Genomic DNA, 22,387 nt, shown 5'->3' on the forward strand with positions numbered 1-22,387 from the left:
TAGCAGTAAACAATGTTCTCTCTGCTTGTCTCACACATTAGTTGTCGCTGTCATTATTAGTCAGAGACTCGGTAACAAGTATCCAGTGTGTCAAAGGGCATGGCTGTTATGCGTGATATTATTGAGGCCGCTAGTAGATAAATGCTACATTCACATCTGTGCCGGAGTCTCCATTCAGAGCCTCTGGTGTAGAGATGAGCGAGTAGTATTCGATCGATTACCTCCCCTGCACAGTTAGGGCTAGTTCACACGTGGACATGGAGGAGGATTATGACAGCGGAATTCACGTCATAATCCTCCTCCATACAATGTTAGTCTATGTAGACTGCTAGCTTTTTTTTCTGCTAGCAGGTTTTTGTGCTAGCAGAGAAAAAGAAGCGACATGACCTTTCTTCAGGCGTTTTCCGCCTGAAGAAAGCAACAGAAGTGAATGGGAGGTGAAAACCACACATTTTTTTCCGTGCAGTTTTTTTTGCAAAAATACGGAAAAAAAAAACGTGACACAGTTTTTTTTCAGCCCATTCACTTTACAGGAGGGGAAAACAGCCTGGCTTTTTTTTTTAAAGCTGTTTTTACAAAAAAAAAAAAAAGCTCCAAAAAAAGCTTCCTCAATTAGGAAGCTTTTTTTTTCTGGTGCCAAAATAAGCCACACGTTATTTACTTGTAAACTAATCCTTAGTGGTTTAAAAAAGCACCAGGGAAAGGTGGGAGGGGCATCAAATTTTTACGGCGCTTAACCCCTTGGTATTTGACCGATTACACCAATAACTATGCAGGGGAGGTATTCAGTCGAATACTACTCGCTCATCTCTACTCTGGTGCAGAAATTTTGGACAAAACAGTTCTCCACGTCTGACAGTGGTGTCTGTGAAAAAAAAAAAAAGTAACGGACTCCATTATAGTTAATGTGTTCCCCCGGGATCCGTTGTTGGCAGGTATTGTGGTCTTGTGACGGACCAGGATAACAGAGACCCCCAATGAAGTTGTGAATTCAGCGTAAAGGTCTTGGTCACCATTGTAAATCATTGTATCTTCCTTGTAATAAAGGAGTTTTCCCAGGACTTGCACATACAGCAGACAGGCCATCAATATTTGTCTGGTGGTCAGACCCATTGAGGCCTCCACATTGTTCACACAGGCACAGCGCCATACAAGTGTGGCTGGACTGGGTACTGCCATGTTGTCTCCATGAAGAGGATATTCCAGTTGCCGTGTCTGTTTTAGGATTACATTATATTCCCATTAAATTATTCACATGCTTGTTTCCTTATAAGGCACCAGTTCTTTTGTCAAAGGGGTGTGTCCCAACATAGTCTGACGCCATCATTACTTGTTGGACAATGTTAGACTGTGTAGGGACACAAAATAAAAAAGGAAAGATGTTCCAGAGTTATTGTTTCATGGGGTTACAGGTATTTAATAAAATGTCAGAAGAGGGGACAGGTCTTCTATAACGTGAATGAGCTGCAGTAGCCGGCACAATGACACAACTGCAACGTAGTAGGTGAAAACTAATAAAACATCAAAGCATAGCATGTTAGCCAAGATACAGGTAGCAAGTGAGATCCTTACAGAAGGAATGCTTGCCTCATATTACACATGTACAAGCATAAAAAGGGTTTCCAGGATGTAGCTATTGATACCCTTGGGATAGGTTCCCAAAATCATATCACCGCTATCGATCAGATGATTTTAAGAACCACTCTGCGAGAAGCTGAACAGTTTACAGATCCAGAACAACACCGATCTGTCCCCTGTATAGTGGCTGCGCGGGTTTACTACGGCTCAGCTCCCATTCATTGATGACCTATTCTAATCATAAGTCACCAATATCCAGACCCTGGAATCCCTTTATAGGTTCTCTATCCCAGTGATCTATTGTAAAACTGTTGTCTATTAACCAGGGCCTGGATTCCATCAGAGAATATTCAGGAAATTACTGTTAATGTACATCAGCTCCATGTAAAGCGAAGCATGGGCTGGAAAAAAGCCTGCGATGAGCTGCAGCTGCACCAACGTTTCCTACGTGAAGGCCGGTTCTGGAAATCCAAAGGAGAAGATAAAGGGGAAGAAGAAGCAGAATCCAGTATCTCATCGACTAGTAATGAACAGGCAAGTGGGCTGCAGAACGTACCTTTATGGCGCAGTATTGTCACAATAAATCTATTCCTTAGTCTGGTGCCTGGACAACCCCATTAAAGGTATTTCCATCTCATAACATAATGGGACATCAGAAACATCCGCCAACACATTACAAGATACCCCATACCCCTTAATGGAGAGGAGAATTTCCATTATTTAAAAAAACCTAAATATATATTAATATTTAACAATAAAATAGTGGATTAGTAGTAATGAAAAACTTGCAGCAAAGTAGTGGATGCCATACGATGTCTCGTGTATTACTATTAATACATTTACAATTAGAATTGGTATGATCCCGTATGTCTGGACCTCCCGCCCCTGTTATTTTAGGGGTTTCACAGGTGAATCCTGCGTGCCTCTGTGCCATTTGTTTGCTCACCCTGTTTTTGCCTTTTTTTCCCCTTCTATTCAAAAAATCTTTACTAAACTATGATTAAACGTAAAATTAGAATTTGATGTTTTCTGGGCAGTTTTTATGAACACCTCAAGTACTTTCCCCCATCTGATTGCATAACACGACCATGTGAATAGGCACTAAGTTACTGAAATTTCCCCACTGTGGGACTATTAAAGGATTATCTTAAGTTACTAGAGATATCAATATCCATCCTCAAACAAAGAAGTCTATGGAAAGGGGAGGAGGCAGCTGTTGCCAGGTAGTAAGTGAGTTATTGCCTCATTCTCTGGTAGAGCACTATCTTACGAGATATAGTAGAGTTACAAGAGCTTTCTCCTTCATAGTGTAGCAGTGTGTGCCTTTTCCACCAGCCTCTTCTTCCCCTCTCCATAGACTTCTATATTAGTAGCAACTCCACCTGATAAGTTGAATAGAAAACCTATTTCTTTAATAAGATATATTATAAAGTTTCTTATATTCATTTAGGACTTCTTGTTTTACAATTGGAGATATCTGGTATCTGAATAGATAAAATCTATAATTCGGTAAAATGCAAACCTTGCCTCCGGTTCATCCCTGCATCGCCATAGCAATGTACAAACAGACCAATTTATGTTATTAGCGCCTTTGAGCTGCCAGGATTCTGTTATTCATGAGCGTAATTTACGGTGATATTTATAGGGACTGTAAGAAGTGACAGATCACCTGGAGTACACCTGGAGTCCTCGCACAACCTCTCACAACGTGTCCTAGTTTCCCGCAGACATAAAGAGATATATTGTCTGGGCAACAAGACAAGTCTGTGAATTGTTTCCTCCAGCTCTTCTAATTGAGACCCAGACGAGCTATAAACAGAACGTGAAGAAGCTCTGCACAATGTAAAGATTATCTTGTCGCTGTATATTCCTGCAGGATGAAAAGCATGTATGAAATCTGTTCAATGTTAGCAGGATTACATTGACCGTGTGTCCTTAATCTCTCAAGCAGAAGGCAACTCAGGAACCAAGAGCCAAGAAGGGGCGGCGTAACCAGAACGTGGAGCCCAAGAAGGAAGTAAGTTCTCCTTACAATTAATACGCCACCATTATTTCAGGACTTGCCATATTTTGTAGATTTTATCATTAGTACTTTTGTTTCTGTTTTGTTTATCACACACAAAACCAATGTACAAAAAAAAAAAACAAGGGCGAATTCAAGTAGTTCCATCACTAATAACATCTATTCTTTTTCTACATGATAGAGTTTTAGTGTCTGATTTCTGGGGGTCCGATAGATGGGACTCCAAGTGATCACAAGATGGGGGTCTCCTGTGTAATGGGCAAACGTTACACTGCTCCTTTCACTTCTTTGAGACTGACAGAGCGCTTTACATGGCCACTATATCTGTACAGAGCGCTTTACATGGCCACTATATCTGTACAGAGCGCTTTACTTGGCCATTACATCTATACATAGCGCTGTACTTGGCTGTTACATCTGTACAGAGCGCTGTACTTGGCTGTTATATCTCCACCAGTCTTATAGAAGTGAGTGGTGAGCAACTATACCCCGTACCATTGCACATAACACTTGGGGTCCAACACATTCAGTCAGACTGAGAAATGCATACTATCAACGTTTTACGGTTAAAGGGGTTTTGCATGACTTTTAAATTGATGACCCATCTTTAAAGGGATTTGTACCATTAAAATTACATTTTTTATCGATCACATGTAGGAATAGCCTTAAGAAAAGCTATTCTTCTCCTACCTTTAGATGTCTTCTCCACACCGCCGTTTGGTAGAAATCACAGTTTTTGTCGATATGCAAATGGATCTCTCGCAGCACTGGGGGCGTCCGGGCGCTCAAACAGCTCAACATGTTTAAGCGGCGGGCATGTGCAGTCTGCTCTGCCCGAGGCCTAGAAGTTTTATCCCAGCTCCGGAAGAGGACGCGAAGAGAGGCCGTTCCTGAAGAAGCTGGAGGCGTCGCTGGAGAGTTCTCTCACAGCACTGGGGACTGCCCTCAGTGCTACGAGAGAACTCATTTGCATACCGACAAAAACCAAGATTTCTACTGAACGGCGGCGCGGAGAAGATATCTAAAGGTAGGAGAAGAATAGCTTTTCTTAAGGCTATTCCGACATGTGATCGACAAAAAATGTGACTTTAATGATAGAATCCCTTTAAGACAATCCATGTGGGTTTGAACTTCGGACCTGCGGGCCAACTGAAGCGACAGCACTTCAAGGCCCAGTTACTTGAGTGATCAGCTACTTGAAATATTGTCTTGTTATACGTGGAGAGGAATTAAGGGTGCATGGGAAGAAATAAAGGCAAGGGCTAGGTTGGATGATCCTTGCCATATGATATAATGGTTCATTGATAGGGACGTCATAAGATATATTCTTCTAGACCTTATAGTAAGACGAATGTCTGATGTGTCATCTGTATGAATCAGTCTGGATATTTGAAGTTTAGGAACTGGTTATTGTAGGTTTCAATAGTAATGGATGTCTGTAAAGCGTCTGTAAAAAATGTTTCAAGCAGAGTCCGATGATACAGATGAAAGTTTAGGTTAAAGGGCAAGGACCTAATATCACTTATACAGTCCTATGAAAAAGTTTGGGCACCCCTATTAATCTTAATCATTTTTTGTTCTAAATATTTTGGTGTTTGCAACAGCCATTTCAGTTTGATATATCTAATAACTGATGGACACAGTAATATTTCAGGATTGAAATGAGGTTTATTGTACTAACAGAAAATGTGCAATATGCATTAAACCAAAATTTGACCGGTGCAAAAGTATGGGCACCCTTATCATTTTATTGATTTGAATTCCCCTAACTACTTTTTACTGACTTACTGAAGCACAAAATTGGTTTTGTAACCTCAGTGAGCTTTGAACTTCATAGCCAGATGTATCCAATCATGAGAAAAGGTATTTAAGGTGGCCAATTGCAAGTTGATCTCCTATTTGAATCTCCTCTGAAGAGTGGCATCATGGGCTACTCAAAACAACTCTCAAATGATCTGAAAACAAAGATTGTTCAACATAGTTGTTCAGGGGAAGGATACAAAAAGTTGTCTCAGAGATTTAACCTGTCAGTTTCCACTGTGAGGAACATAGTAAGGAAATGGAAGACCACAGGGACAGTTCTTGTTAAGCCCAGAAGTGGCAGGCCAAGAAAAATATCAGAAAGGCAGAGAAGAAGAATGGTGAGAACAGTCAAGGACAATCCACAGACCACCTCCAAAGAGCTGCAGCATCATCTTGCTGCAGATGGTGTCACTGTGCATTGGTCAACAATACAGCGCACTTTGCACAAGGAGAAGCTGTATGGGAGAGTGATGAGAAAGAAGCCGTTTCTGCAAGCATGCCACAAACAGAGTCGCCTGAGGTATGCAAAAGCATATTTGGACAAGCCAGCTTCATTTTGGATGAAGGTCCTGTGGACTGATGAAACAAAGATTGAGTTGTTTGGTCATACAAAAAGGCGTTATGCATGGAGTCCAAAAAAACAGCATTCCAAGAAAAACACTCGCTACCCACTGTAAAATTTGGTGGAGGTTCCATCATGCTTTGGGGCTGTGTGACCAATGCCGGCATCGGGAATCTTGTTAAAGTTGAGGGTCGCATGGATTCCACTCAGCATCCGCAGATTCTTGAGAATAATGTTCAAGAATCAGTGACGAAGTTGAAGTTACGCCGGGGATGGATATTTCAGCAAGACAATGTCCAAACACCGCTCCAAATCCTCAGGCATTCATGCAGAGGAACAATTACAATGTTCTGGAATGGCCATCCCAGTCCCCAGACCTGAATATCATTGAACATCTGTGGGATGATTTGAAGCGGGCTGTCCATGCTCGGCCACCATCACACTGAACTGAACTTGAATTGTTTTGTAAAGAGGAATGGTCCAAAATACCTTCATCCAGGATCCAGGAACTGATTAAAAGCTACATGAAGCGACTAGAGGCTGTTATCTTTGTAAAAGGAGGATCTACTAAATATTAATGTCACTTTTCTGTTGAGGTGCCCATACTTTTGCACCGGTCAAATTTTGGTTTAATGCATATTGCACATTTTCTGTTAGTACAATAAACCTCATTTCAATCCTGAAATATTACTGTGTCCATCAGTTATTAGAGATATCAAACTGAAATGGCTGTTGCAAACACCAAAATATTTAGAACAAAAAATTATTAAGATTAATAGGGGTGCCCAAACTTTTTCATAGGACTGTAAAAGATATTTAGCATTGGATGGGATATTACACATTTCAATGTTTGAGAAACTCGTGTAAAACAATGCCAATAAATAATTCCCTACGGCGTATATGAACATTCCTTAAACCTAATCCAACCTGTTCCGTTTGTAGGACCCGGAGCCAGAACCTGAGACAGAAGCCGTGAGCTCCAGCCAAGAAATCCCTTCTGTGCCACCGCCAGTTGAGAAGGTGTCTGTCTGTACACAGACAAAGAAGCAAAGTGCCTCGTCTCCAAGAATGTCACACCGCAGCACACAGACCAATAATGACAGCGGGTGCCAGAACATGTGTCATGACAAGTACAGTAAAATCTTCAATGACTTTAAAGAAAGGATGAGCACAGACAACAAGAGGGAAACTGAAAGAGCCGTGCGGGAAGCCATTGAGAAGGTTAGAATAGCGTAATCTGCTATGTGACTGACTTTATGCACAAGGAAGTGGTGTGAATACTCTTTTAGATGGTTCCTGCCCTATTTATATGCGGCCCCCTATATGTAGGTTAAGGCCTGGTGCACCCGACCGTGAGCAATGTATACCGTGTGGATGGATACCACATTGCACACAACCCTGCACAAAGTGAAGACCATGGATGACACATGGATATCACAGACACATAAACTGAAATTAATGGACCTGCTCCATATTTTGCAGCCATTCACTACAGTCTAGACCAGGGGTGGGCAATTCATTTTCCCATGGGGCCACATGAGAAATTGTAACGGTTCTAGAGGGCCATGTGCGCCGTGGCAAATTTAGCTCCACCCACTTCTATGCTGACTCCACCCATTCTCAATCATCTTTCCATGTGCCCCCACAAAGTATAATCCTACAGTCACCCTAACATTATATACTCCCATATTATAACGTTTCCCTCCAAATGTCCCTCTCCTGGTGCCCCAGTATAAACTAGCAGAAACTGGGGCAGCTGGAGGGGGACATTAAACTGTGGGGATAGTTGAGGGGGACAATAACCTGGGGGCAACTAGAAGCAGACATGTCCCCCTCCAGCTACCCCCTATGGTTTAATATCCTCCTCCAGTTGACCCCAGTTTAATGTCACCCTCCATCTGCCCCCTAGTTTAATGTCCCCCCTCCATGTGCATTCAGTTTACCTGCCCCCCTACATCTGCCCCTATTCCCCCCCCTCTTGCTCACACATGCTGTCTCTTCTCTCCAGCAGCCTCCATTGCCGGCAGCTTGCAGAAAGCACACAGTCCCGTGTGGCTCCGCCCACTAAGGAGCCATAGCCTATCCTGGTGATAGGCCGTGATGACATCATCACAGGTCCTTGAACAAATGTCCACAAGCTATGCGGGCCGGTCAGAAGCAGTCAGAGGGCCGGATGTGGGCCTTACATTGCCCAGGTCTGGTCTAGACACACAGCAGTAAAACTACAGCTGCGTGTGCGGGCCCATAGAAATGTATGCGTCCGTACTTTTACCCACAATTGCTGATATGGTGCCTAAGAAAGGACTCCTTTGTCTTAATAAGGGTGTTATGTCTTGAGCAATATATCTAATGCTGCTGTCCTTGTAAACACAGGCAGATATCAGGCACAACTAAGAAGTACTTAGCTATTGACATGGCTTCATGTCTATTGGCTCAGTCCAAGAAAGCAGAAAAACAGCTGCAGATTGCTCGAATCTTCCTTTACGTTATGTTCAGTGGGGGTCCCCAGATAATACACATGAGTCTAAAGTATTTAGTGATGTGACCCCTTCAGTATTTGTCCTTGCATAGTCGCACTCCCGTCCACTCAGTTGTGCAGAGAACAGCAGTCGACTCCCATTTACTTAAATGGCGCTTTGTTTCAGTTCCCTGCACAAGAAGCAAGGAGGGCGAAGCTGTGCAGGGTGACATCGTGAAGCGACCGCAGCACTGATCTAGCCCCGCACTCTGGTTATTTTCAGGTCCTATCTCTGGCGACCCTCATTGACCATAAAGTGAGGACATTTTGTTGTGTTGTGTCGTCACTTTGAGGTGGGAGTACCCCTTTAATGTACCAGTTATAATTCCTGACTATACATCTGAAGCTCCAAGGATTGCAAACAACACAGTGCTTGGCGCGTCCTATAGTAATGGCCTTTTTATGGGTTTGGTCAGCCGTTCAGCCAGGTACATGGAGGTTTGAATGGGATAACGTTTCCATCCTCATGTCACGTTTCAAACTCGGTCCAGGTAGTTCATTGATACATTGTGAAGAATTACTAAGACACTTCGTACATGACTGAGATCCCTTATTTGTCTTTGCAGCTGCGAACAGAGATGGAGGAGGAGAAGAGGCAAGCAGTTAGCAAAGCCGTGGCCAATATACAAGGGGAGATGGATAGAAAGTGCAAACAAGTGAAAGAAAAGTGCAAGGAAGAGTTTATGGAGGAGATTAAGAAGTTGTCAGCACAACACAAGCAGCTGATATCCCAGACCAAGAAGAAGCAGTGGGTAAGATGCCCGGTCTCCAGGGCTGTAGTCTGCGTGCTGATGACTGACCACATAGGTCCATTGTTTTGGCGCAGGGTGCGGGACTTTTGGTTCCATTTAAAATAACGGACTTATGAGGGATGTGAAGATCCCTTTTATTTCTTTAAAGGGTTCCTATGTTTTGAACACATTTTTTTCTCCCTAACATGTTGGAATAGCCTTAAGAAAGGATATTCGTCTCCTACCTTTCCTTGTCTTCTACGCGCCGCCGTTCGCCTGCAATCCAAGTTTTTCTCGGTATGCTAATGAGCTCTTTCGCAGCACTGGGGGCGGGCCTCAGCGCTCAAACAGCACTGGAGGCATCCCCAATGCTGCCAGAGAACTCTCCAGCGCTGCCTCCATCTTCTTCTGCAACAAGGTCTTCACCGCGTCCTCTTCCAGCAGTGTCTTCTAACTTCTAGGCCAAGGGCAAAGCTGACTGCACATACCTGCTGGCCACGAGAAAAATAGCCGATTCCACAGTATTGTAAGCGGCCATCTTCTCGTGGCCGGTGGGCAAGCCCAGTCATCTTTACCCGAGGCCTAGAAGTTAGAAGACACGGTGAAGGCCTCGTTGCAGAAGAAGATGTAGGCGGCGCTGGATAGTTCTCTGGCAGCATTGGGGACGCTTTCAGTGCTGTTTGAGTGCTGGGGGCAGCCCCCAGTACTGCGAAAGAACTCATTTGCATACCAAGAAAAACTGGGATTGCATGCAAACGGCGGTGCGGAGAAGACAAGGAAAGGTAGGAGACGAATAGTCTTTCATAAGGCTATTCCGACATGTTAGGGAGAAAAAAATGTGCTTAAAAGATAGGATCCCTTTAAGATTAATGTCTATGGCTAACGGACATATGACGGATGGTAACAAGTGGTCATCCTTTATATTGTCTGTTATTTCTCAGCATTTTTTTTTTCTGCGCAGAAAGCAGAATGAAAAAATATAAAGTATACGAGCAGACATTAATAGACACTAACTGTTGTGAATGCTTTCTTTTGTTTCTAATAAACCCACACATTACCATCAGTTATTGTCTGTTATGATAGGTGTCTGTTTTTTTTTGGGGGGGGGGTTTATTATTATTTTTGCAGGGTAGGCCATAAATATATGATTGATGGAGGCAAACACCCAACCCTGGACCAATCATCACTAAGGAGCTGCTTCAATGGGGGCTGAGCTGCAGTGAAGGCGCCGGGCTGATAGACAATGGATGGAGCTTTCAGCTTCGGGCACCCGAAATGGCTCTTCACAAATGATTAGTCTGGGGCCGGGTGTCAGCCTCATGCCGATTATATATCTATGGCCATTAAAAAAATAAGCCTGGATAACCCCTTTAAGTAGAGCTGTGCTGTATTTGTGAGTGGTGAAGGCACTAATGTGCAGAGAAAAAATAGTGAGCAGGATGCAGAGCCGGATCAGTTCTGCCTCCTCTTCATTCTTGGGATCGGTGGGCAACTTAGAGGATAGAACCCCCCCCCACAGTCTTAGGCTAAGGCCCCACGGGAAGCGCTGTGGGAAAAAAACGCGGCAGGAACGCATCGCGGTTCTTCTAACAGCGCTTTGAACAGAAAGTTTGCTGAGTTTTCCTCCGCAGACTTTGTGTTTCAATTGTATCTATAGGAAAGCCGCCGGCATTTCCATAGATATAATTGACATGCTGTGATTTCCAAAAACGGCCTTAAAGTGATGAATTTGAGACTAGAATACCCCTTTAAGTCTGTTTCTATGTCTTCTATCATAGCCATTGAGACTTACGACTGTACGGTTGTGTTTTTCACCCCCCACAGTGCTACAACTGTGAAGAGGAGGCCATGTACCACTGCTGCTGGAACACCTCTTACTGCTCCATTAAATGCCAGCAAGAACACTGGCACGCTGAACACAAGAGAACCTGTCGCAGGAAAAGATGAATCCTCCCCTCCCCCTCGTCTTGTTTCCTTGATCTCTTCTCCTCAAACTCTGTGTTTTGTTTCTAATTTCCAAGATGCCGTACTCGCTTACTATCTGCATCCCATTTCCGAAGCAGCTCATAGTTTGCTCAGTACCGGAGGGGAGGATATGCCGAGCGCACGACTCCCGTACTGAAGTACTGAAAACTTTTTCTCCACAAAGAAATCTTTTGCACAATCATCCCTGTGCTTGTGTCCGGCCTCTAACCTGTTTGCTGCCAGGGGATCCCACAGTGTGTTCTTCTCTCCTATAAGTGCATGACATCTCTTCTGAAAACAACCAAGGTTAGACGTCGCTCCTTCCCGTCGGAAGCGCGTTTTACATTCATAACAGAATTGTTGCCGATACACCGTAGTTTTTACTAGTCGATTTTGCATTTCAGGTTCGAGGCATTTTGTGGGGTTTTTTTTTACGTTTTAACATTTTAAAGTCATTTTTAACACGCCTACGTCAGCCAAGCAGCAGGTCTTAATCCTCCCCCTTTTAAAGCAAAGAGATAATAGGCACCATAGTTTGGTCTCATGGAGTAACCCCGGACCACAAATGTAGCTGTTAGCAATGATGACGGTGAGCCAAAGGTTGTGGTGCCAGTCATTTCTGATGGATCTGTGAATGTAAAGTAAACCCAAAGGGGGACACGTACTACCTTCTAAGCAAAGCCTCCCATCCGCGCACCTGCCAAGCTTGTGTCATTACGTTCCTTCTACTTTGAAAGGCATTATGGTTTTTAGTTCTTCTGTACCAGGGGGTTTTCAGATTTTTTTGGGGGAACAGGGTTCACAAAGCAAGAAACCGTTTTCTTTCTTGCCTATTTTATTTGTAAGATATATTCCCATGTTTGTTCATTACTTATTTTCAATATATAACTTTTATAAAGAAATGAAATATATTAAACTTTGATCGCATAGTTTTAAATACAGGTAATCTTATCTTAGATCATAGGCGTTACGTTACAATTTGCACAGTTCATAGTCCTATGGAGGCACACTTCAAGAGACAATTCAGACCAAGGATCGACCTCGGACAACTTCTTACAGGGTTTATTGAGATCTCACGTGTGCCGTTATTGTACCTTTTTAGAAGTCATTCACCCGTTCACACTACTGCTAGGCATGTACAGTTGTCACCAGGGGCAGATTATCGGGGTCATCTCGCTCTAGGAATGGCCTGAATATATTTGGGCTTCATAAGTAGAGAAGTGTGGTTGACGCTATTCATTATTTACTTAGTTTTTAGGATCAGATTTCTAGTGTTGCAGGTTTAGAATTGAACACGTCACACAAAGTATGCACAATATCAGGGCGCCACTGCCATGGAAGCTAATACAATCAGAATGTGCATGGGGAAATGTGGAAGGAGAAGATACCAGCTGATGTTTCAACAAAAAAAGTCTACACCATAGGATGGAGACGTTAATGCTGTTGACCTAGCCAATGATCATCTCATTGGATGCACTTAAAGAAGTACTCCAACAAAAAAAAAATAATAAATAAAAGATGAATTTGCCCATATAATGTAGTACAGGCTATTATTAAAGAATAATGTATGAATTGTGATTACCAGTTTTATTTGATGTGCCATCCTGGCTTCCTCTTCACCTCTGATATGGATCTTCTGATGCAGCCTATACTTCCCATTATGCATCTGGCATGTCAAAGACAGGAGGATGTGGAGCCTTGTGCTGCACTTACCCTGCTAAGGGCGATAAGGGATCAGTGACAAAGAAAATCGTCAATTTGCTTCCCTGCCTTCTGCTTGTAATAGGTTTCTTAGCCGTTCTTGAAAGCAGGAGGCAGGGGGTGGGCAGTGTGAAGGTGCATTTCATAAAAATACACTGGAGAGTATGCACAGCACTCCTAGATAACAGTCAGAGGGGTTTTTATAACTGCAGCTAGTTATTGTATGGACTCATCTATTGTATCACTACACTCCTGGTTTCTTATATATGGCAGATATTATATGTCTAGCAGCACAGAGAAACAAGGAGGGTAGAGCTGGGGGAGGAGGAAGAAGATTCAGGGAGGGATTTGATGGGCGATGATGTCATCTTGTAGTTCACAGGACGTCCTGCAGACAAAAGACACCGATCCAGGAGAGTACACTCTGGACTGGGGGGTGGGGGGTGTTAGACTCGTGATCACATGACACAGCTGCCCACACGTAGTAGTTCGGAATGCACTGTGTGGCAGTAACTGTTAGAATATTGTAAGTGAGTTATAACTTATCCAAACATATTTCTGGAGTGCTTCTTTAAAGGAAAGGTCCATCTTTGCAAGCAAATAATTGTGTTGGTTAAATGCATCTAAAATGTTAAATGACCGAACTTTGTAAATAGTCTTTAATAAAAATCTACAGTTTGTGTCTATAGCTCTAGTAGAAACCTACGTATCTCACATACGCTCTGTAGTGTCATCCTTTTAGTGATATTAACCTGTCTGATAAGCATTAGAGGACAGATGGAAGGGCTTAAAGGGATTTTATCATTAGAATCTCGTTTTAAGCTAAACCCACGTTGGAATAGCTTTAAGAAACTCTATACTTCCCCTACCTTGAGATGTCTTCTCCGTGCTGCCGTTCCTTAGATAACCCGGTTTTCGTCCATATGCTAATTAGTTTTCTCGCAGCACTGGGGGCGGTCCACAGTGCTGTGAGAAAATTATTCAGCGCCGCCTTCTTCTTGTTCACCTCCTCCTCCTCTTCTTCCTTGTCCCGTCCCGTCTTCTATAAAAACCGCCAACAGCACATGTCCATCACCATATTCCCGTGGCCGAATGGGAGAGGCCACAGGAAAATGGCTGACAGACATGCGCAGGCAGCCATTTTCCTGTGGCTGAACAGGAAAAAAAGAGGCGTCAACCAAGAAGAAGGCAGTGCTGGATTGTTTTCTCGCAGCACAGGGGACACTCCTCAGTTCTGTTTGAGTGCTGGGGAATGCCCCCATTGCTGCTGTAAGAAAACTAATTAGCATATGGCCGAAAACTGGAATATCTAAGGAACAGTAGCACGGAGAAGACATCTAAAGGTAGGGGAAGAATAGCCTTTCTTAAGGCTATTCCTACGTGGATTTAGCGTAAAACGGGATTCTAATGATAGAATCCCTTTAAGAGTCAGACTACACAGGGATTGTTTGTAGTCTGTTACCATGAAGACACATCTTCATATGAGCTTTAGGCACTAAACAGAAGGTTTGTTTTATTCGGATCATTTCAAAGTGACTTTGGTTTTTGATTTAGAAGCATTGAACCAGGGTGGTAAACTTGGATCTCGCCCACCGTGGCACAGAGATGCCAAACCAGTCAAGAAGATATACAGTAGTTTGTATATTAGAGCAATGAAATTCATTCCCAACCAGACCAGAAACGAATATGATGTTGGAGTCCCTAATGTCTACGACGTTGCAGTCAGAATTAATTTTCCGATACGACGCTTCCTCCACACACCGAAGAATATTTGCATGCCGGTTTACTTGTAAAATTGTCAGTTTTTGCAACATCTTGAGAAAATCAACCATAGGAATGGATCGATCGTCGAATAATTGTATCTCACCTATGAATCTTTCACGTTGTTGGGAGCGGGGTTGTTTTTATAAACCACATGGAAAGCCACTTTATCATCATTGTATTTTAATTCATCTTGTTTTTACGTGTGAAAGGAAGTTCATGTTCTGTTCTGTTTCTTGTTCTAATTTTATGTGAGGATTCTGAGCAGGAATGTAGAAAAACCTAACACGCTAGCTATTCAGGGGAAGGAATATCGAGGAAGATTTGTACATATTTATTTAGATCTTTGATATTTATTGCAAGTGATGGAACATGGTCAACTGGGGAGCCATTGTGAATACTAATGTATGGGGAAAAGCCAAGTTCTGGTTTGCCGTGGAACTCAAGATCTTACATACGCTCCCGCAGTATTCTTCATATTCAGCTTCATACATCAAACCAGCATGACGCGACTCTCGTAAGACGACATCCACATCTTCCTCCTTCCATCCATCCATAATAGACCACTCCACTGCTGTAAGGGGCTATGGTACAATCCTGGCAGAACAGATACTTTACAATATCTGCGGTATCGATCCAGACCTATGAACGAAAGTGTATTGTGATGAAAAGATAAATAAAAAATACATTGATGTAATATCATTCCAAGAAACATACAGTATAACGGTTATCTGCATGAGATTAAGACTTGTGTTATTTGGGCTTCTTTTCCTGTGTCTTTTTGACATGGTTGCACATTGCAGAGTCAAATCTGTGTGAAAACAACAAAAAAAATAATTAAATTATCGATTAAGATTGTGGCCTGGTTTTGTATATGTTGTAAGTTAAAGTAAAAACAAAAATGACAAAAAAAAAAAAAAGAAAAATGTTTTGAGACAGTTACTACAAAACTGAATTCACTTCTGTTTCTTAAGCTGTACTAAGATGTTAAGCTTGGCCACTATGCACATTGTAATTATCCATTGTGGCTGGTCTAGTTCTTTGACACATTCTGCCATTTTGTAAGCTGCTCTTACTAGCAATATGTGTTAACATTTGTTAATAAATGTATTTAAAATTAAATGATGGTGTCGTGGAAGTCACTTTACTCCATCTGTTCTTCATAGGTGCGCGGTCAGTGTTACTAGGCAAAGCTGGCCATATACAGCGCCTTGCAAAAGTATTCGCCCCCTTGAACTTTTCAACCTTTGGCCACATTTCAGGCTTCAAACATTAAGATATCAAATTTTAATTTTGGGGGGAAGACTCAACAAGTGGGACACGATTGTGAAGTGGAACGAAATTTATTGAATATTTTAAACTTTTTTTTAACAAATAAAAAACTGAAAAGTGGGGCGCTATTCGGCCCCTTGCGTTAGTACTTTGTAGCGCCACCTTTTGCTGCGATTACAGCTGCAAGTTGCTTGGGGTTTGTCTCTATCAGTTTTGCACATGGAGAGACTGGAATTCTTGCCCATTCTTCCATGCAGAACAGCTCTAGCTCAGTGAGGTTGGATGGAGAGCGTTTGTGAACAGTTTTCAGCTCTTTCCACAGATTCTCGATTGGATTCAGGTCTGGACTGTGACTTGGCCATTCTAACTCCTGGACACGTTTATTTGTCAGCCATTCCATTGTAGATTTTGCTTTATATTTTGGATCATTGTCTTGTTGGAAGATAAATCTCCAGTCCAGTCTCAGGTCTTTTATAGACTCCAACAGGTTCTCTTCCAGAATGCTCCTGTATTTGGCTCCATCCATCTACCCATCAATTTTAACCTTCTTCCCTTTCCCTGCTGAATAAAAGCAGGCCCAAACCATGATGCTGCCCCCACCATGTGTGACAGTGGGGATCAGGGTGTGTTCAGGGTGATGAGCTCTGTTGCTTTTACGCCAAACATATCGTTTAGCATTGTGGCCAAAAAGTTGGATTTTGGTTTCATCTGAGCAGAGCATCTTCTTCCACATTTGGTGTCTCCCAGGTGGCTTGTGGCAATCTTTAAACAAGACTTTATATGGATATCTTTGCATTTGGCTAAAATACATGTTATGTACAGTGCCACTCTTCCATAAAGGCCAGATTTGTGCAGTGTACAACTGATTGTTGTCCTATGGACAGACTCTCCCACCTCAGCTGTAGATCTCTGCAGTTCATCCATAGTGATCATGGGCCTCTTGACTGAATCTGTGATCAGTCGTCTCCTTGTTTGAGATGAATGTTTAGAGCAGGGGTGCCCAATACGTTGATCGCAATCTACTGGTAGATCGCAAAGGACGTATGGGTCGATCGCGGGATGCAGGGATCCCCGGTGTCAGCTAGCTCACAGTGCAGACTGAGAGTCATCTCCTGACACTGGCAGGCAGGGCTGCCGCAGCCCCAGCCTACCAGTGTCCAGAGATAACTTTCAGTCTGCGCTGTGAACAGACACCGGGGATCCCTGGGCGGCCACAGAACGCCGTCTCCTGCTGTCCCGATTCGTTCGGCCCCGCCCACATGCACGACCCCACCCACAAACGCCCCATCCCGCCCATAAGCCCGCCCGGCCCATAGGCCCGCCTCGGCCCGCCCACAGGCCCGCCCCGCCGTAGTAGATCTTTTGCCTTGGTCAGCTAACAAAGTAGCTCACATACTGAACGAGTGATTATGAAGATAATCTTGTTTCCCTTAGTCCTAACAGCGGCACAATGTGGGGTATTTCTGCCCCTGTGTGCTGGTAGGACAGGCGGATATTTAATTAGCCAATAAATGCGTGGCAGGCCCTATAAGAGGGCACAAGAACCTCCCCTCTGCGTGTAAATACCAAAGTACCTCCATAATATTTATATACAGTTTTATACATAAGATATGATTCCCAGGGTGGGAAATCTTGTGCCGCTGTTAGGACTAAGGGAAACAAGATTATCTTCATAATCACTCGTTCCCTGTCGTCCTCAACAGCGGCACAATGTGGGGATATAGCAAGCAGGTCCCCAAGATGGGTGGGATTTAACCCATAACTGAACATAAGACGGAATGGGCAAAGGCAGTGGAGTCTGCCACTTGGTCCTTCAGGCGATAATGCCGGATGAAGGTAGATTCAGATGCCCAAGAGGCAGCTGCGCATATTTGGTCCACAGACAAAGCACTTCTTTCCGCCCGAGAAGTGGACACTGCCCTAGTTGAATGGGCATGAAGGAAGGATGGAGCCGACAGCCCTTGGGTGGTATAGGCGACTTTAATAGTCTGGGTAACCCACCGGGATATAGTGGCTTTAGCGGCTTTGGCGCCCTTGTTTCTCCCAGTGTAGCTGACCAACAGGTTTTCAGTCCGCCTAAAAGGGCGACTGCGCTGCAAGTAGATCTGCAGGCATCTGACCACATCCAGCTTATGCCATCTTTCTTCTTCAGCAGAAGAAGGGAAGGGAAAAAATACCGGAAGGGAGATTATCTGGTTCCTATTTGCAGCAGATGGTACCTTGGGACGAAAACCCGGGAGGAACCTAAGCTGCACATGGTCAGAAAAAAAGGTAGTATATGGCTCCTCAGCAGACAAGGCTTGCAGTTCACCAACCCGTTTGGCAGTAGTTACTGCCAATAGTAGCGCCATCTTGCCGGTTAGTGACTTGAGGGAGATTTCCTCCAAAGGTTCAAATGAATGATCACATAAAGCGTTTAGGACCGGAATAAGGTCCCATTGGTGGACGGGGGTGTTTACCACCGGTCTCAGCCTAGTTGCCCCTTTAATAAAGGTGCTCACTAAGGAATCCTGAGACAAACGCCTCCCCAGATAGGCGGACAGGGCCGCCACGTGTACTTTTTTTTTTTTTTTTTTATGTAGATTGTGAGCCCCACATAGAGCTCACAATGTACTTTTTTTTTTTCCCTATCAGTATGTCTTTGGAATATGGGATGGAAATCCATGCAAACACAGGGAGAACATACAAACTCCTTGCAGATGGTTTTCTGCCCTTGGCGGGATTTGAACACCAGGACTCCAGCGCTGCAAGGCTGCAGTGCTAACCACTGAGCCACCGTGTGGCCCCCGCCACGTGTACCTTGAGTGTGGCCGCAGCAAGACCTCTGTCTAGTCCGTCTTGAAGGAAGTCCAGGATCACCTCCGTCGGGGGATCGGTGGAGTCCACTTGATGCTGCAGACACCAGGCATTAAAGATGTTACTTATTCGACGGTAGTTTTTGTTAGTCGAATCTGCTCTGGCGCTGGATAGGGTCTTCAAGACGGCTTGTGACAGTCCTCTATTTCTCAATAGGGACTGGTCAACCTCCAGGCTGTCAGGTTGAGTCTCCTCAGATCCTGGCATCTCAGCTCTCCTTGGGTTACCAGGTCTGGGAGTGGGGGAAGCCTCCAATATATGCCCTGACTCATTTGTATGAGCTGAGCAAACCAAGCCCTTTTTGGCCAGAACGGAATTATGGCTATTCCCGAGACTTGGTCCTGTCTTATTTTTATCAATACCTTCGGTATGATTGGAATTGGAGGGAAAATGTAAAACAGCCTGAACCTCCATGGGATGGACAGGGCATCCACTGCCAAGGGATTGTCCTCCTGGTACAGGGAGCAGAAGGTCCCTACCTTGGCGTTGAGTCGGGTAGCCATAAGATCGACCTCCGGGAGACCCCATCTCTGGATGATCTGTTGAAATACGTCTGGATTGAGAGACCATTCTCCTGATACGGTAATACCCCGACTCAGCTGATCCGCTACTATGTTCAGGGAGCCCTTTATGTGAACAGCGGATAACTGGACTAGATTCTTCTCTGCCCAGGCAAATATGAGATTCGTCTCTCTAAGCAAGGTTGGTGACCTGATGCCCCCTTGTTTGTTTATATAAACAACCACCGTCGTATTGTCTGACCAGATCTTGACTGACTTGCCTTTCAATTCCGGGGCAAAGTGTACTAGGGCCAGGTACACTGCTCTGAGTTCCTTGAGATTGGATGACCCCAGCTCCGGACATATCCATCGTCCCTGAACAGTTTTGTCTTGACAATGGGCTCCCCATCCCCACTGGGATGCATCTGTTGTCAACAGGGTCCACACCTTCGGGACCGTGGACCTTCCGTCTTTCAGGTGTATCCACCATCTGAGGGAAAGACGAGTAACGGGAGAAAGGCAGATCTTCTTGTGCAGTCCCCGTGGAGACCTGTTCCAGGTTCTCAACACTTCCATCTGTAGGGGACGTAAATGCCATAAAGCCCAAGGGACCGCCTTGGCTGAGGATGACATCAGGCCCAGAACTCTCATGGCGGTCCGGATGGTTACCTGCCGAGTGTGCAATAAGAATCGTGCACTGGCCTGGATCCTTTCTTTCCTTGGACTGGAGAGGAAGATCTGCATCGCTTCTGAATCCACTAAAAAACCGAGGAATTTCCTTCGGGTGGATGGAATGACTTCGGACTTCTCCCAATTGATAATCCATCCTAATTCTTGTAGGAAGTTGATGGCAAGGTTGAGCTGCTGGAGGAGAGCAGCAGGAGACTGAGCTTTTAGTAGCCAGTCGTATAGATAGGGAACGATGAAAAGACCCTGAAGTCTGAGGGTCGCGGTGACCGGAGCGATCACCTTGGTGAATACCAGTGGGGCGGATGTGATGCCGAAAGGCAGAGCTGTGAATTGATAGTGCTCCCTGTGGCCGGCCATAGAGACGGCAATCCTGAGGAACTTCCTGTGGGAACGAGCAATAGGGACATGTAGGTAGGCGTCCTTCAAGTCGAGGGTAACCATCACCTCTCCTGGTTGAAGAAACACAGCCACGGAATCCACGGTCTCCATCCGAAATGACTTCTTCCTGATAAACTGGTTGAGGTACCTCAGGTCTATTATCATCCTCCAGCCCCCGGTAACTTTGGGGACCAGAAAGACGGGGGAGTAAACTCCCAGACCGTGATCTGAGGCTGGTACCTTCTCCAGGGCGCCCTTGGTAACATAGTCGGCAACCGAGGCTTCCAGACTGGCCTGCTGAGAAGGTGGAAGAATTCGGGTGGAAACGAACCGATCTGGAGGTGGAAGATGAAAATCAATGTGATAGCCGTGCTGTATGATCTTCAACACCCATGGGTCTTAAATATGGGTGAACCATGCTCTGAAAAAGGAAGAAAGACGTCCTCCCACAGGAAGAGGGGCCACAGGGAGCTGCCCCATGTCAAAACTCAGGCTTCCTCTTGGTGTCCTCCTTGGAAGCGCCATGTCCGGCTCCCCTAGGGCGGTATCTAGAACGCCGTTGCTGAGCTGGGCGTCTAAAATTAGAGGAAGAACCTCTGCCTCTAGAGGGAGCACGTCTGCCCCTGGATGCTTGAGGTAGGGACTTTCCCCTACCTTCAGCTAATCCCTCCATAATGGCATCCAAACTTTGGCCAAACACTCTTCCCGGTTCAAAAGGGAGAGCGCAGAGAGCTGCCTTTGATGCAAAATCTGCACGCCAAGGCTTTAGCCACAGGGGTCTACGGGCAGCGGTAGACAACGCCATAGATTTGGCGGAGATCTTCAATTGAAGGCGGGAGGCTTCCGCCAAATAATCTGCAGCCCTATGAACTCTCTTCATAGAGGTCAGGATTTCATATCTATCCACGCCCGTGTCTATATCCCGCTGCAAGGCGGCTAAACGGTTGTGCAGAAAGTCGCCAACCGTGGAGGAGGCTATGGCCACAGAGGCTTGCGCAGAAGAAGCGGAGTAGATCTTTTTTAGAACGGAGTCCGCCCTACGGTCCAGAGGGTCTTGAAAATTTGAACCGTCTTCTAAGGGCACCAGGGTTCTGCGGGACAGCTTGGCTACGGCCAAATCCACCTTCGGGGGAGGCCCCCAGGAATCCCACTGGGCAGTGTCAACAGGAAACAGAGTTTTGAAAATCCTGGAGAGCGAGTGTCCCTTCTCTGGCTGTTTCCACTGCTGCGCCATAAGGTCGGACAGCGTGGCATCCGCATGGAAGGCAATAAGTCCCCCAGAGGCAGACGTGGAGGCTTCCCCGTCAACATCTCGGCCCACTGTAGACCGGATGGACTTCAGCAGCCTGCCTGTTTGTTCATAATGGAACACAGGTCTGCCGGAAATCACTGAGTCGTCCTCGGAGGAATCATCCTCTGCCACCCGCAGATGTTCCAAGGGGGGGAGGGACGAGGAACGGTGCTCAGAGCATGGTCTCTTGCTGAGCTGAGACAAGGTGGAATGGATCCCTTTGAGAGAATCATCCTGTAAAACAAAGACGGAAGGTACAAGCAAGGGAAAAACTATTTACCCAAGCGATGCCCAAACTCACCATCTCCTTGACCCAAGCCATCATATCTCTGGGAGAGGGCTCCTCAGGTGGAGGGCCTCTGCACCCGCGACAACGGCCCAATCGTAGCCTAAAAATAATAGGCAAGTTATAGGACCACAGTACATCAAAGGGAACAACCCCTTAAGCCGCTACCTACCATCAGAGAGTGGTGTGTCGCAATTAAAACAGGAAAGATGTTTCCTCTTAGCAGAGGTTTTCCTCCTACCATCCCCAGGAGGGGTAGTAGAGGATGACATCTCCTGCAGAAAGAGATAATAGACCATGCAATACTGTCACCATAACATCATACCATGATTTAAAAAGGGTAGATCTTACCAGGTTCAGTAGACCGGATCAGTAAAGGTGACAGACCAATAGGGTTAACAACAGCAAACCCAAATCACAAGTGTACAAGAAATGCACAGCCTTCCAGAACTGCAGGAAGGTACTAGTGACA

At 44.9% G+C, this 22,387-nt stretch overlaps 1 protein-coding gene across 2 annotated transcripts in view; it reads left to right on the forward strand.

The window, feature by feature from the left end:
• The window catches only part of ZMYND11 (zinc finger MYND-type containing 11), a 50,972-nt gene extending 35,208 nt beyond the window's left edge, over positions 1 to 15,764 (forward strand). For both annotated transcript variants that reach the window (XM_075271620.1, XM_075271619.1), the window contains exons 12-16: positions 1,905 to 2,112; positions 3,530 to 3,595; positions 6,909 to 7,187; positions 9,051 to 9,236; positions 11,040 to 15,764. In XM_075271620.1, the coding sequence (XP_075127721.1) occupies positions 1,905 to 2,112; positions 3,530 to 3,595; positions 6,909 to 7,187; positions 9,051 to 9,236; positions 11,040 to 11,162 (862 nt within the window). In that variant the 3' untranslated portion in view covers positions 11,163 to 15,764. The remainder of the gene's footprint in view (positions 1 to 1,904; positions 2,113 to 3,529; positions 3,596 to 6,908; positions 7,188 to 9,050; positions 9,237 to 11,039) is intronic.
• The last annotated feature ends 6,623 nt before the right edge of the window (positions 15,765 to 22,387 follow it).

This window comes from Leptodactylus fuscus, chromosome 4, assembly GCF_031893055.1.
Source record: "Leptodactylus fuscus isolate aLepFus1 chromosome 4, aLepFus1.hap2, whole genome shotgun sequence".
In the NCBI taxonomy this organism is placed as follows: domain Eukaryota; kingdom Metazoa; phylum Chordata; class Amphibia; order Anura; family Leptodactylidae; genus Leptodactylus; species Leptodactylus fuscus.